The 16601-nt window shown below is 49.8% G+C and overlaps 1 protein-coding gene across 5 annotated transcripts in view; it reads right to left on the reverse strand.

Annotated features, from left to right (window-relative positions):
• Positions 1-16601, reverse strand: part of Evc2 (EvC ciliary complex subunit 2) — a 107801-nt gene that overhangs the window by 72364 nt on the left and 18836 nt on the right. For 4 of the 5 annotated variants that reach the window (XR_010040873.1, XM_063230173.1, XM_063230172.1 and 1 more), the window contains exon 8: positions 2753-2887. Coding sequence is in view for 4 of the 5 variants with exons in the window: in XM_063230173.1 (XP_063086243.1) it covers positions 2753-2887 (135 nt within the window). In the remaining variant the exon portion in view is untranslated. Of the gene's footprint in view, positions 1-2752; positions 2888-8441; positions 8724-16601 lie in introns of those variants that run through there. The other variant, XM_063230174.1, reaches the window with a different exon arrangement.

Raw genomic sequence — 16601 nt, forward strand, 5'->3', positions numbered from 1 at the left:
GAGCAGGCCTTCTCGGGCTGCTGTGCGCTGTGATGGAAGAAAAGGCCAGAGCTGCGGAGAGAGGAGCTGGCCAGCCCGTCACACTGTGGGCTCTTAAGATGCCAATGAAGTCACAAAGCCTCTGCACTTTCCTGGAGCTCTAACTCCTATAGACCTGTGGGGATAAAATGAAGCAATGGATGTGGAAGCCTTCTGACTTACAGAAATATTATACCATCTTTGCCATCGCCACCATCATCACCACCATCGTCATCACCATCACCACCATCACCACTACGATCAGCACCGCCATCATCACCATCATCAGAATTGTCACCATCAGGTTGAGGGAAACCCATAATAGGCTAGAAGCCACAACACCACAGATCTGGCCAGTTTCTAATTAGAACCTGGGATTAGGAGATCAAAATGACATTAAAGAAAATGAAGCCCCAGTTTCTTATTATATACACGAGATCTCTTTTTTGCCCAGAATGTTAGTTCTGCAGAAATGGCTAGGAGTTGACCGCTCACATGTAAGAATTCTTGTTCCTATACCAGTAGTATTGGGGGAGCTGTGTGTGCTGTATCTGAAAAGTGTCCACAATTTACAATTAAAGAGACTGAGGCTCAGAATGGTGCAATAACATGCTGATGCTCACAGGGCTCAAACAGAGCTGGGCTTATTCTGTCCTCCCAGTTCGCTCTGACTCAGAAGCTCTCTCTGCTTTATGGCACACTGGTTGCCCCCATGCTGGCAAAAAAATAAAGAAAAATGCACAAAAATTTCCCTTCTTAACATCGGGGAAAAAATACTGCAAGGGTCTCGGCCTTAATCACATTCCAGCTCTGTGCAGTGGTCATCCTGCAGCCGTGCCAATCTGCCTTTAATCTCCGGGAAACAAATCCTGTTCTGTGCAGCAGTGCAGGCTCGTCCTGTCCCCTGATGGATGACAGCCTGGGGGAACCATGTACACAGTTTTTCTTCACAGCAGGGACACAGCCAGCAAGGGACCACAAGTGGGGACAAAACTTCTGTTTCCGAAAAGATGGGGTCACCAGAAGCCGGATCCTACCCTGGCTTGGCTGCTTGACCTGAGGAACCAGTCTTCACCACACAAAGTGAGAGAGCAGGACAGTAGGTGCTCCGTTCCAGGTGTGGGACAGGAGGGTGACACTGAGTCACAGCGGCTTGAGCCCACCATGGTCCTGCACACAGAGACCCACCTACAAAGGCTGTCCTAGAAGAAGGCAGCTTCTGCAGCTCTCTGACAGCCCCCGTGGCTTTCCACTCTGCAAGGGCACTCTCTCACCACTCCAGCCCTGTGTGCAGTGTGTGCAAACACAGGACCCCCAGGCAAGGCGACCCCAGAGACCCTGGGGGCCTCTGCCACAGCCTCACCTGAACTGCTGCAGCTCCCACCAAGCAAGATCCCTGGCCAGCACTTGCATCCCTTCCTGGGGGTGGGGGGAGTCACACTGGCCTTCATACCCAGGCCAAGGCACAATGTCACCCCTCCTCCTGGCCTTCCCTGCCACTGCTTGCCCTTAATAACCGATAGATCTTGGTGGTATCACCCTGCCCCGCCGCACCTCAGGTGAAGTGGCTGGTTCCGGTTCTGTGCCACTCGTGGAGCCTCTGGGCAGGACTCAGCTCCAGGCGCTGGTGCTCACAAGTCTCCCTTGTTTGCCTCCTCACCCCACTCATTGTTTCTGGGGTTCACTTCCTACTGACCAAACATGGAAGCGTGTCTCAGGGATGTGCTCCTGTAGGAATCCATACTAAGCCAGGGAGGGATTCAGAGTTAGAGCTCACAGGTGCTGGCAAGTGCTGCTGGGGGGACCCAGAAAGACCCTGAGCCTGCCAGGAAGTGGCCAGCGATGACTTCAGCGAAGAAGGTGCCTGAGTTAAGTCCTAAAAGATAGGTGACAGGGGTGCCACTTCGGGAAAGGGGGAGAAGCACACAGGGGTGAGCAATGCCTTTGGGAACACTGAGTCACGGGCGTGGCAGGAAGTGGGTGTGACATGAAGAACAGCAAGACAGGTGGCAGGAGCCAGGCTGAAGAGGCTGTGCCTCCCCGAGGACGGCAACATGTGGAATGGGGCCTGGGCAGTGCTCGAGTGTGGGGTTCTCGCACTGTGCACAGGTGAAAAATCACCCAAAGAGTCCATCGGAGAAAATGGGACACATACACACAGACGAACACTCACTGTACAAAGACAGTGCCCTGTCACAACATGAATGACCTGGACGACGTCGTGTGAGTGAAATAAGCCAGGCACAGAGGACAGAGTCACGTGGCCATGTAGAGAGCTGTCCTGGGGCAAAGAGCATGTGTCACAGCCAGGTGACAGGAGCAAGCAGGGCTGTGCCATCGCGTGGGAGACGACAACAGCCAGGGAGCACGTGCCGTGCGTCCCCAGACAGGAGAGAGGACAATGAATTCTCCCAGCACAGAAACCACCTACACTCACCTCCCTGGTCTGGTCACCACAGTGCACACCTGTGCCAAAATAGTCCACTGTGCCTTGGACACTCACACAACTACTATGTGTCAATTAGAAATGGAACTTGAGAGAGAATCGTCCAGGGAGCTTTTGTAAAGGACTCATGGTGAGAGCACCCTGGGAGGGGCGCGGCACTCTCTGCAGGGCCAGGATGTGAATATTGTTCTTGACTCCCCAGCGGGGTCTGGCATCCGCTGCTCAAGCTGGGGAATGAACATCCACCTTGAGCCACCACCATCCACACACCCCAGGAGGGAGACTCACACTGTGTCCGGCAAGCAGGCCTCCAGGCAGACACCGATAGTGTACCAGCAAGAAGAGTGCCACCCAGCTCAGCACCAGGGAGAGGAGGAAGCCAATGAAGAAGCCTGCAGCGTGGAGACCGTGGTGGGGCAGGACCTGCAGGGACAGGAGGGAAAAAGAGTCACATGTGGACCCATGGCCTATCTTCCAGGTTGACAGAGGCTTAGCAGAAGACTCTGGGGTCAGGAAGGCTGTCAGCATCTGCCCAAGACTGGCTGGTCACCTCATGGTCTCACTGGCCTCTCTGAACCTGAGGGTCCTCATGGAGCTCAAAGGGGCAGGGAAGGACTGAGGGGTGAACAGCAGCACAGCCCCAGCAGGGACACTCGGCCCCACCCCCAGCATGTCACACGCACCCAGCACGCTAAGTTCCCACATCAAACACGCACCACATCCAAGGCAGAGACCAGAAGGAGACGCAAGCTGGCCCCTGGAGGACATTCTATCAGGGGCACAGTCCAGACCCCAGGGCACCTGCGGTGGGGGACACTTAGCTATAGGAGGTGGGCAGAGTGCTGGGCAATCCTGCAGCCTGACAGAGCATGCACAGAACATGAAGGGCTAAATGTGGTAGGTGGATGGGAGATGTGCCACCCAGATCCCCTTTCAGGAAAGACATGGTCCCCAGCTATGGACAGACAGCACCACGGCAGCCTCCAGGTTCCAGGGCAGAATCAGCTGCAGAGACAGCCACTGCACCCTTCCCAGGACAGCCCATATCAGGTGGCAGAGCACAGCAGGGGTACGATGACAGCCATTCCAGCCTGCAGGTCACAGTGACAGGCAGCAGCTGCTTCTAGACCCCCTGCCAGGTTGGCTACACTACATCCACAGTCCGTCCTTTCCCTCCACCCAGCCCCGATCCTCTGACCATGTGAGGTGCCCAAGATCAGCCACAGGTTGGATGATCCACTGGGTGGACTCACCGCAGTCCAGTTCATAGATTCTCAGAGCACAAGATGCCCAGCAAAACCAGAAGGGGACGAGAAGCTTTGGGCAAAGCCCTGTGAAGCCACAGTTTTCCAAGGTCCCTCCAGGGAGGCACACAGTATGGGCCCGACCTCCACCCACAGCACCCATTGTGACAATGCACATGAAAACAGACTCAGAGCTCAGGGTTTAGCTTGGAGCTGACCCCTCAAGCCCCTCTACAGGTGCTTAGAAGATTCCAGACCCCAGGAAGGAAGGTAGGTGTGCATCATATGTGGGAGACAACTCCAGTGACTCCCCTTGAATGCAAAAACAATTGCTGTAACCTTGATTATATGGAGATTGATTTCCTTATACTGATATGTAGAGAGCTGGCTATGGTATTTCCTTCTCTCCTCAATTGGTTCTAAGCATTGCAAATAAGGCTAGCCGAGGTGCTGGTATGTAATCTCTTAAAGCTGACAGACAGTCTCTTGTTTCCTCACACAGTGCTCTCTGTAAAAGATATGAGCACAGCTGAACGTTAGAGCCAACAGCTCCGGGAATGTCAACTGGGTAGGAGCCTCAAGGTAAAGAGGCTATGACTCCCCAGAGCACAAAAATTTACAAATCAGAAACCAAAGCAACAGCCTCCTAAAACAATTCAGTTGCTACCTTAATTGAATTATGCAAACTGATCCTTCTGCATATCCTTATCTCTGTGTTTTGCAGATACCTTTCTCCCACCTGGCCACCAGCTCAAGTTACTCAGTAATCCCTGCTATCCTCACTATCACTCATCCCTGAGCCACCCCCTTCTTCGTAAGATAATAAATTCTGGAAGAGGCCTAGGATTAAGGCCTTTGTCCCGGCATCCTCACAGGGATTGGATTTAGGACCCCTTGGCTGCCCTTAACTTAGAACATGTCTTGTTGTCTTTACTCTCGCTGTGGGTTGGATTGGAGGTGGTAGATTGAATTAGCTTGCTGGGTTTCCAATGACATCTTAATGGGATTACAAACATAACCTTCTGGATGGTGAGGAAACCTGGAAAAGGATTACGATACTTGGATAACTATACTCAATATTTGGGATCACAATAGCATAAATAATGCCTTTTGGTGAAACTGGTTTAATTACAGTGAGCCAGTGTCTTAGTTACTTTTTACTCATCGCTGAGACAAAACACCTGAAGCCCAGAGTCGGGAAAGGAAAGGTTTATTTCTTACAGTTTTTGGAGGTTTCAGTCCACACTCAGTTGGCTCCAAGACAGGCGGGCATGTCTGGAACGCAGTTCATGGCGGCTGCAAACAGCAAGCAGGAACCAGCAAAGAGCAAGACACACCTTCTTCCTGCCATTACATCACATCCTGGCTCCACCCCTTTGTGGGTGGAGCACTGACACCATCAATCCAAGCGCTAGACAATAAACCAATCACAAATACACAATGCAAACTCATGAGGCCTGGGGGACACAAACATAAACCATGACAGCCAGGCTGATCAGTTTGGGGACAGCAGGATCCTCCTGAGGTCCCAGATCTCAGAGGCTGGTCTGGGCCACCTTGCACGCTGGCCTTTCTAAGAACAGTGGCCTCAGGTTCACTAGATTGACAATTTTCTGCTCACTGGCAAACACACCACACCTACCTGTGTGCCTGCCTGTGGCTTCCCTGGAAGCCAGCGTAGGAGAGTGAGTTTAACTCACAGCAGCCACAGAGAGGATGACAAGACAACTAACCTTTGCTCCTCACCACTGTGGCCATGGTGCAGGGGACAGTCAAGGTTAAATCCTCCTGACAGACCCAAGTCCACCCCGACCTTCTGGACCATGGAGCTGGGTTAGGTCAGACAGGATCGCCCACCCAGATGTCCACTAGAGGCTGAACTGAACTGTGACAGCACCCACACCACCCTGAGGGAGGACGGGCATCTGTCCACACAGAGGGAGGAGCTGATACTACTGCCTGCTCTGCCTTCCTAAATTTTCATCAGCACCAATTCTGCCTAGCAGGTTCTCCATTTGTGCTGGAAATAGCCCTCTGCACCCTGAGCCGTGCGCCCTGTGCTAACTGTGTACCTATGGGAGGAGAAAAATCAATAACTGGGCAAGTTAAGAATAGCACTACATGGGGGTGATGTTCAAATATTGGTAAGACAGAGGCAAACAAAAAGGCTCTAAGGAGAACAAAGGAGCCAGAGATCAGCAATCTGTTTCCAAGGTTCGTTCGTTCTCTCCAAGGAGCTTGTTTTGGAGAATGGGGTGGCAGTTTCAAGCAGGGAGACACCGGCCAGATCAGCCAGAGACGACAGCTCTGGCAGCTGCACGCCCTCGGTCAGGAGGGTAGGAAATGATGGTAATGGACACAGCAGGAAGGGTGCTGGCTTATTCTCCATGCCCGCCAGGCTGCCTTTCTGGGAAGTATCCTTTGGTCCTTTGAGCTGAGCTAGGGCTTCCCCTCTTAGGCCACCAGCTCCCCAGGTTGGGCAAGGCACTCTGCCTTCTGTGTCCCCAGCAGGAAGGGCTGGTGAAGACCTCGGACTCTGACCCCTAGTCAAGTCCAGCTCTGCCCCAGCTGTGCTGCAGGACCCTGGGCCTCCCCCACTCTGAGCTTCGGGGGCTGCATCTGGAAAACAAGGACAAGAGTGGCAGCTGTGGTTCTTCAGCACGTTAACAACCAAATGACCACGGACCCTGAAACTTCATTTCCCAGTGTGCACTGGAAAGAATCAGAAGCAGGCACTTCCACAAAACCCTGCACCTGCGTGGCCACAGCAGCAGAGCCAACGTGAGGAGGGGGTCAGACATCCCGATAAATAAATAAGAAACACCACATAGCCACACCACGCAATACTACACAGCCAGAGGAGGCAAGATGACCTGGCATGAGCTACACCACGAATACAAAATGGTGCCCAGCCAAGGAAGCCAAGGCCACACACTTGCGTGTGCAAGGTCCAGATCAGAGGGAGGGCAGGCAGGGCAGCGCTGTAGGGATGGGGGAGGGGGAAACAGCAATGGTGATGACAGAATGGGCATGTGGGACCCCAGACAGCAAGCAGACAGTGGTCCCAAAGTCCCGCTTTGGGGGCACCCCTGCAGCAACAAGCACTGGAACTGAAGTTGTGCAGAGGCCGAGCATCAATCCCAAGTTAATCACATCTGAGACCCCCCCAAATGTCACAGCCCAACTCCTCTGCTGCCCATGGAAAGCACAGATTCCAAAGAGCATGTTCACCTTGCGTGGCACTGCCTCAGGAGTAAAGCAAAAGGGGTGCTTTTCCTTTCCTATTCTTGATAACTTTCCTTCTGTCCCTTGCAAAGGATTCGCCATCATCCCCACCCCTTTAACCACTCATTAGTGGGAGCACACGCGTTTTGTGAATTCCATCGCTGCACTTATGAAGAGTGAGGCTGGACACAAAGGCTTTGCAGAAGGAATGCTGTAAGGCTGAGAGCCCAATAGTACGCTGAAACTTTGGTTATGGATCAGGCTTCAACTATGTAATAATATATGCATAGCCTTGAAGAGGCAGGAGGCTCACATCTTAGCGAGGATTCTCTCTGGTGGCAAAATGTTATTTTTCTCTTCCAGCTTTTTTGTATGTGGAGGGGCACAAAGCAGGTGTCAAAGGCCCACCTTGGGCATGCGTTTAGTCCTGGCCACTACTGAAAGGCCTGTTGGCCCAGACCAGACACTGTAGCCAGAAAAGACCTCAGCCAGAATCAGGGAGCTCCTGTCTCCCCTGCCCCTAGAGATTTACCTGTAATCCTATATCCCCCTTTGGAATCTGACCCTGGTGCCAAATGTGTGCCAATGAAATACCTGTGCATCTCTAGTGGCCTTAGGGCACTGCCCTAAGCTTAGGCTACTTATATTCCCCCACGCCATGTGTCCTCGAGAGAGATCGCCAGACTTCAGCAGCCGGGGTGCTAGTCATCTCTCTCCATGTTCTCAGAATAAAGGCCTCTTTTTGTTTTATACTTCTCATCTTTTGGAAATACTTTTCATCTTTTGGAAATAATCCTATCATTTGGTGCCATGACTCAATGGGCAGGCGATTCACTCCTGGGACACACACACCCAGTTGAGACCCCAGCCAATTCACGAACCAGTAACATCCTGGCTTAATTCTGTGCTTTTTCTTCTGCCGAGATGCATTTCACTTCTTGCCGGCCGCCTCCACACACCACCAACCAGATTGATTTTAGGTGAGCACACTCCGGGAAACTCGTGGCACTGGGCCAGGCCCCAGTGGACTGTTCTCCCCCATTTGCGTGGGTCTCTAGCATTTTCACGTCCTTAGAACAGCCCTGAGCAGGGTTTTTTTCTGGGCCAGCCCGTGTCCACACTAAAATCTCTCACGTTCTTTGGGTTCTGATAGCCAAAAGACCGCCCACACTGAGAAATCCCTCGCTTCCCTTTAAAGCCTCGAACTTTCACTGGCAAAGCTGCTACTTACCTCTCGCAAACTCCACTCGTAAATTTCTCAGTGACGACTACAATATATGAGTTTTTGGAACCTTAGCGCCGCCGTGTGGCACCACAGAATCAGTGACAGCTTATTCTCTGGGCCACAGGTTTTTTCCTTCCCTAAATCAGTCATGGGAAATTTACTTCCTCACTCCCAAAAAACGCCGTTATAATGCTTAATTTCCAACTTATGTACTTTAAAAATTAAAAGTACCATAAAAACTAAATTATTAACTTTTTACTTCCAGGAAGTTTGGCCTACTTACCCACTCCTCGGCAAACGTTGGCCCAGGGAAGGAACATTTGATGTTTCCATTCTGCAAACACTGCTTGATTTTTGCCAAGCCAGTGACAGGGTGATAGAGCTGCCATACATAGAAGCGTCCTTGGTTCTGAGAACACATCTGTCTCTCATTAAGTCCTGTAATGCCACGCAAATACTCCTGGCTAGCTCTCCTGTGACCCAATCTGTTTCATCCTGTCCCCAAGATATGCTTGACGATGTTCCTCCGATTTTCTCTCGGCCCCCAGCATATCCCCAAATTGATTCTTCATCATTATCTCGCTCGCCACCGCCATCCCCTCCCCCCACCCCTGGTCCCTCTACACCCAAAATTACTTCTCACTGCGCAATCCTCTCTCCCTCCGCCTTCCGTGATACAGGCCTCTCCCAGCAGCTCTGCTCTGCCCTCTGACACCTTCTCACCACCCGCCCACCACACTAGGTCACGTTTATTGTGCCCTTCTGGCAAGCAGCGTGATTTTTCCAGCTTGCGCCAGGAACAGTCGCCATGCAATATCCCTCTGCCATGCAACGGGGCACCACCATGTTTGGGCAGTTGCCGTGGCAATGGGTGCCACCATGTTCGGGCAGTTGTCGTGGTAACGGGGCACCGCCATGTTCAGAGGGGTCACATGGCGACAGGGCGCCGCCATGTTTGGTCGGTTACCATGGCGACAGGGTGCCGCCATGTTTTTTTAGGTCTCACGATCAATGGGTGCCACCTTGTGGCTCCTTTTGTGAACAGCAACAGCCGCCTTGTTGCAGTCCACATGACGATGGCCGACAACAATTCTCTCGCTGCAAGGCACACAGTGTGATGCCATCTGCCTGTGTTTCCTCATCCCAGGGTAAGAGGCAGCCGCTCTGTAGCTCTTCAGATAATTACTCACATGCATCTACCGGGCGGATAGCTGCCCAATGGCACTCTCCTCCACATTCTTCTCCTCAGGCTCTGCTACCGCTTCAAGAACAAGCTGGCCCAGAAGGGCTGGTCAATATCCATGTGCCATTTTCCCTTTCTGATCTGTCTCAGCTTACCCACAAATTAGGTAGCTTCTCTATTGACCCACAAAATTATATCAGGCAATTTGAATTTATCACTAATTGTTATGATTTACATTTAAAAGATGTTTATGTGATTTTAAATACTACCCTTAGCTCACAAGAGCAAAATCAGCTGTGGCAAGCAGCTCAAAAAGAAGCTGACCACAGGCATAGGGCAAATACAACTGACAACGACCCTGGGCCTGTAGCTATGCCAGACCAAGATCCTAGCTGGATCAAAATGGACAAGATTCAACAAAATTACATAAGATGATTGAGTGTCTGATTGTGGGCCTTAATAAGATTGCTCACCAGCACACTAATTATAACAAGCTTTTAGAACAGGTCCAGGAGGCTAACAAAAACCCGGCTGTGTTTTTAAATCGGCTTCGGGAAACCTTAATTAAATGTACTAATGTAAACCCAGACTCTCATGAAGGGGTGGTTGTTGTTAACTCTTATTTTATTTCACAGTCTGCTCCTGATATTCGTGCAAAATTACAAAAGGTTGAACATGGCCCTCAAACTCCACAAGGGGATCTACTTAAATTAGCCTTCCGTATCTTCAACAACAGAGATAAGCTTCAAAAAGAGGAAAAGCAAGCTCAAAAATTAAAGTTTGCTAAATATCAGTCTGACCTCTTAGCAGTGCCACTTGGAGTTCCCAAGACAAAGAATCCACAACAAGGTGTGGCTGCCCGAGTCCCGCCTGGACCATGCTTCAAATGCAGCAAACAAGGACATTGGGCAAAAGACCGCCCTAACCCTGGCATTCCTCCTGGGCCCTGCCCATACTGCAACATTAAAGGGCATTGGAAGAGCGATTGTCCTAAACACCAGCGAGCAACTAGGCCATCCTCTAATCCCTTGCCCTCACAGGAGACTTCGTCAATGCCAGATTCGCCCCTGACTGACCTGCTCAGACTTGCTGCAGAAGATTGATGGGGCTCAGGGTTAACAGCTCCCACTCTGGTAACATTGTCAGAGCCCCGAGTCAAACTGGAGGTCTCAGGCAAAATAATATCTCTGCTTGTGGATACGGGGGCGACTTATAGTGTACTTCCTGAATTTTCAGGATCCTGTAGTAAGTCTTTAATTTCTGTTGTGAGCGTTGACGGACAACCAAATCAACCTTTGCAGACTGGGCCTACCCCATGTAGATTCCAGACTCTTTTCTTTACCCATAGCTTCCTAGTAATCCCAACATGTCCCACACCCCTTTTAGGTAGAGACCTTCTTCAAAATCTTAATTTTTCCTTCACTGTCTCTCTCCCCACAGCCCTAATCCTCCAAACAGCCTCACAATGCATTGCAAAGCTATTCCCCACCCCCCTTCCTCCTTCTCTGGTTGATCCCATGGTTTGGGACACAGTGAATCCCACTCTGGCTACACATGCCACCCCTGTTTTAATCCGTCTCAAGGATCCCTCAATTTTTCCCTGCGTTCCCCAATACCCCTTAGCTCCCCAACATTTAAGGGGACTTAAACCCATAATTAAGTGGCTTTTAGACAATGGTCTTCTTAAACCTATCCATTCACCCCACAATACTCCCATTCTCCTGGTACTCAAGCCTGATGGGTCCTATCGCCTGGTATAAGACCTTAGAGTAATTAACAGTGCTGTTACCCCAACTCACCCAGTGGTACCAAATCCTTATACCATGCTCTCTCATATCCCTCCCTCCACTACTCACTTTACAGTTATAGATCTTAAAGACACCTTCTTCACTATCCCCCTACACCCTGATTGTCAGAACCTCTTTGTGTTTACATGGACTGACCCAGACACTCTCAGATCTCAACAACTTACTTGGACAGTACTCCCCCAGGGGTTCAGAGATAGTCCCCACTTCTTTAGTCAGGATCTTGCTACTGACCTCACAGAACTTGATCTCAAACCTAGTGTTCTTCTTCAATATATAGACGACCTCCTATTATGTTCTCCATCCCACATGTTAGCCATACACCACTCAGCCAGTCTTCTTAATTTCCTTGCTAGCCGTGCATACAGGGTGTCTCCCGCCAAAGCCCAGATAGCCTCCCCAAAAGTCAAATACCTCAGTCTCGCTCTCACCCCCACCACTCGCTCCATCACCTCAGATTGTAAGGCAATTCTTCGTGATCTCCAGGTGCCCACAACTAAACAGCAGGTTACATCTTTCCTAGGTTTAGCTAATTTCTTTCATCTCTGGATTCCTAACTTTGCAGCCCTAGCTCATCCCCTCTACAAGGCCACTAAGGGTCCCTTATCAGAACCGCTGGACCCTACTAGGCCCATACATGCCTCCTTTCAAAAATTAAAAGAGGCTCTCCTAAAAGCTCCAGCTCTTACCCTTCCTGATCCCACCCAACCTTTCATCCTATACACTACTTGTCAGGACCACAACGCTATAGGTGTACTAGGACACAAAAAGGGACTTCTTTTTAAGCAGTAGCTTACTTGTCAGAACAGCTAGATCACACAGTAAAAGGATGGGCTCCTTGTCTCCAAGTTCTTGCAGCTGCAGCCCTCCTGACCCTGGAAGCTAAAAAGTTTACATTAGGACAATGTATTACAGTACACTCACCTCATCACCTACGTGACCTTATCTCACATAAGGTGCTCCCTGCCCTAATGACCCCTTCTCGCCTTCAACAGGTACACTTAGCTCTCTCTCAAGACCCTTGCATCTCTATTGCAACTAGTGGTTTTCTTAATATAGCCACCTTACTTCCCACCTCAGAGGGCCATCCTCACCATGACTATATTGAGTTTTACAGATGACTCCCACCTCTTTCCCTCACATCAGTAGCACACCTCTCTCCTTGGCCTTTGACACATGGTTCATAGATGGCAGTTCAACAAACACAGACAACCAAAAGAAGGCAGGATACACAATAGTTAACCAGTCAAAAGTTATAGAGGCAAATCCACTGCCACCTGGGACCTCTTCCCAGAGGGCAGAACTTATTGCCCTTACAAGGGCTCTTACACTAGCAAAAGACAAGATTATAAATATATACACTGACTCAAAGTATACATCTAGCATTTTACACTCTCATGCCTCTATCTGGCAAGAATGGGGTTTTATTTCCACTCAGGGAACCCCCATCATTAATGCTCCCCTTATCCTTAAACTTCTGGAGGCAGCCCAACTTCCAAAGCAGGCAGCAGTTATTCATTGCAGAGGACACCAAAACTCTACAGATCCTATTGCTCAAGGCAATGCCTTTGCAGATTAACAAGCCAAGTTAGCTGCACAAGGGCCCTGCCCTTCTCATCTTCTCCCGTTAGTCCCAAACAGTCTACCTCAGCCCAATTATTCACCAGAACAATTACAGCTACTTCATAAACCAGGTTACACACAAAACACTCAGGGATGGATTTTTCAGGGATCTAAACTTGTTCTCCCACATCAACAGGCTTCACTGATTTACACAACTGTTTTCATATAGGATCACAGGCCCTAAACAAACTCTTAGTGCCGACAGTCACACACCCTTCTCTAAAAGCTATCATTCTTAAGATTACTCACACCTGTGATCTCTGTGCCAGGACCTCTCCTCAGGAGCGCATGGCATCCCCTTCCTTTCCTACCCATCAGTTTCAGGAACACACCCCTGGTCAGGACTGGCAGATAGATTTTACACACATGCCCCGCCACAAGACTCTCAAATATCTTCTCACCTTTGTTTGTACCTTTTCAGGATGGATAGAAGCCTTTCCCACAACCAGGGAAACTGCTGATGTAGTTACCAAAATCATATTACAAGAAATCATTCCAAGGTTTGGTTTACCTCAGAATATTCAGTCAGATAATGGTCCCACCTTTATTTCTCAGATCACTCAACAGGTATCCTCAAGCTTACACATCACCTGGCACCTACACATCCCACACCATCCGCAATCCTCAGGGAAAGTAGAAAAGGCAAATGGCCTCATAAAGACACACCTTACAAAACTCACTTTGGAACTACACCAACCTTGGCCTCAACTTTTGCCCTTAGCCTTAGCCAAGCTCAGGGCACTTCCCCAGGTTCCTACTTTCTTAAGTCCTTTTGAACTTATGTACAGCAAGCCATTCTTACTCCACAATCTTCCTACTCCCCAAAATCTCCCTCCCCTGGCTGACTATGTCCCAGTCCTCTCCTTCCTCTGACACCTGTTGCAACAACATGCTGATCTCTGCCTATCACAACCCTCTGGAGAGGCCAAACCAGATCCTCCCATATCCCTAGGAGATCTAATTTATCTCAAATGTTCTAAATCCACAGGACTACACCCAAGGTGGAGTGGCCCTTACCTGGTCTACAGCGGTCAAAGTTGCTGGACTCCCATCCTGCTTTCACATCACTCAGGCTAAGAGGTGCCCCAAATCTGATCATTCTGAGTGGTCATCTCATCTTCTGTCACCCACCCGTCTCTGTTTCATGAAGGCCTCACAGCCACAGTTAACAGGCTAAATCATGTTTTGTTATCCACTTTGGTTCCTAATCTCTTACATTCTATTAATAATCATTTTTACAGCAAGACTCTTGACAGTCTTTCCTAGAGACTCCCACATCATGCGTAAGATCATCTTCATAATGTTCTATGTGATAACTGTCGTGGTTCTTTCTATCCTCAGCTGTCTGGTTAAACGTGACATCCCTGAAAGCCTAAGCCCTTACCTTCCCTATACTGGTACAGCCACCATCTCCCCTACTCCCCCTATTTTTTCCAGCTCAACTCCTAGACCGGAGACAAGTTTTACACACCTACCTCCTAACTTTTATGCCTTCAGATGGGGGAGTAATCACCTCTCATAATTTCACTCCTTCTAACCTCACACTTATTTTTCAGAATTCTACCTCACCGTGACAATGATCCTACCTCAACGTCATGCTGATATAATGACATGTCTAAATCAAAGGCACCTTTCCCTCTACCTCACCTGGGTCCCTAAATATGACAGTGCCATGTCTCCTCATAACATCATATCTCTTTTTTTTTCCAGTCTGACATACATGCATTCACCAGTGAAGTTGTCCTGGCTAAAACACCTGGCATCAGCATCTACCTGGGCATCAACTATCATCCCGTGGACTCCCCTAGGCTCCAGTACAGCATCCCCTGGAGCAGGAAGTAGTTAAAGGGAGAAATCAATAATCATAAGACAGGATATGAAAGGGTTGCTGGCCCAGACCGGACACTGTAGCCAGAAAAGACCTCAGCCAGAATCAGGGAGCTCCTGTCTCCCCTAGAGATTTACCTGTAATCCTATATCCCCCCACCCTTTGGAATCTGCCCCTGGCGCCAAATGTGTGCCAATGAAATACCTGTGCATCTCTAATGGCCTCAGGGCACTGCCCTAAGCTTAGGCTACTTATATTCCCTCAAGCCACATGTCCGTGAGAGAGATCGCCAGACTTCAGCATCCGGGCTGCCAGTCATCTCTCTCTGTGTTCTCAGAATAAAGGCCTCTTTTTGTTTTATACTTTTCATCTTTTGGAAATAATCCTATCAACTAGCCCTGCAAAACCCAGATAACAGCAGCTTGAAGGCAATGGGAGAACACACAGAACACACAGGTAGTTTTCTCCCCGTAAGAGATTTCAGGAGTGACTCTGTTAAAATCGTTTGCTAAAGATCTAAGGTGCAGAGGATCTCAGTGGCTTGCTGACCCCTGACCCATAGCCCCAAGGTCACAGACTTTCACCCCGCAGCTCACAGTCCTGGGAAAAGCGAGCGCTCAGGGGTGGGCACAGGCAGACACAGTCACACTTTCTGGCACAGGCTGACCAACTCAGCAATTCAGTGACAGAACTTGGTTGGAGAAAAAGCGCCAGGCAGGCGCTTATGCCACTGAGCTAAATCCCTGGTTCTTGCAGTTGTTAAATGTAAAGCTTCCAAGCATTCCCACACTGAAACCCATGGTTTTCTTCTTGCCCCATTTTTACTTCTTACAAACTGTTTTATCTGTTTAACATTTTGATCTGATTATTTTATTTTTCCTTACAGAAGACCCACTCACTGGCCTCCAAATTCATGTAGGACAGCTTTCTCCCAGTCACTTAGCCCCATGTGCAGAGACCCCCTTTTGTCCCGCCAGTCTGGCTTCACTGACGTACACCGCACCGCAGTGCTGTGGTCCTGTAATATTTTTCCCATCTGCTGGGGCAAATCTTTCCGCACTGCTCTCCATTCTCAAACACCCCATGGAGTTCCACAAATATGTATTTTCAGGTGAAACTTGATTTGATCACATTCTCCCCAAAGCCACATTAGAATTGTTGCTGGAGGGGCTGGGGATTTAGCTGAGTGGCATAAGCACCTGACTTGCAAGCAGGCAGTCGGGAGTTCGATCCCCTGTACCGGTAAAAAGAAAAAAAAAAAAAAAAGAAGAAGAATTGTTGCTAGAAGTGCACGCTAAATGAATGGGGCACCTAACAAGGGGTTTAAACACCCCTTTCTTGATGGGACTGAGACGCAGGCGGCACAGTGAGCACCTACTCTCCTGCAGCCAGCAGCCCCTCCACCTGATGAATGCCGGGGACTGCAGGTAGGCTCTCAGCCAGCTGCAACCTGCACGGTGTCTGGCACAGTGCGACGTCTTTGCCTCTCACAGACACTATTCATCCAACAGGCGGAGAGGGACAGACCGTGTCTTGAGAGGAAATGGGCAGAATCTTCTGGAAGCCTCATTTCCTGTGACTAGCTGGTGTCAGTTTCAGCTTCAGGAAAGTAACAGGGAGTGAAGGAAATGATAGGGTCGCTTTCGTGTGTCACACAGTGAATGGCTTGTTTTTAAATATGGGGTAGAAATTTTAGGGGAGTTGTGACCCACAATGGGGGCCCCTCCTGCTCAGCACCTTTCTGTCTGACAGAAAGTGATCTGAGAAAGACAACCAGAAGGAGGGCGGGTTTGTTTTGGCTCTCGGTATGAGCCGTGGTTTGGGTCCTCAGCAAACTGGCTGCTTGCTTGAGGCCAAAGTGAGGCAGAAACAGCCCAGGGGAAGGCTGTGGGGAAGGAAGGGAGGGCAGAGTTGCCAAGACCACTCTCATGACTCATCCCTTCACCAAGCCCCACCTTCTGTTGTGGTGACCTCCAATGGCAATCTTCCACCTTCTCGGTGGAC

This window comes from Cavia porcellus, unplaced genomic scaffold (genome assembly GCF_034190915.1).
Source record: "Cavia porcellus strain 051 isolate PalLab524CR breed Dunkin Hartley unplaced genomic scaffold, mCavPor4.1 scaffold_18, whole genome shotgun sequence".
NCBI classification, from domain to species: domain Eukaryota; kingdom Metazoa; phylum Chordata; class Mammalia; order Rodentia; family Caviidae; genus Cavia; species Cavia porcellus.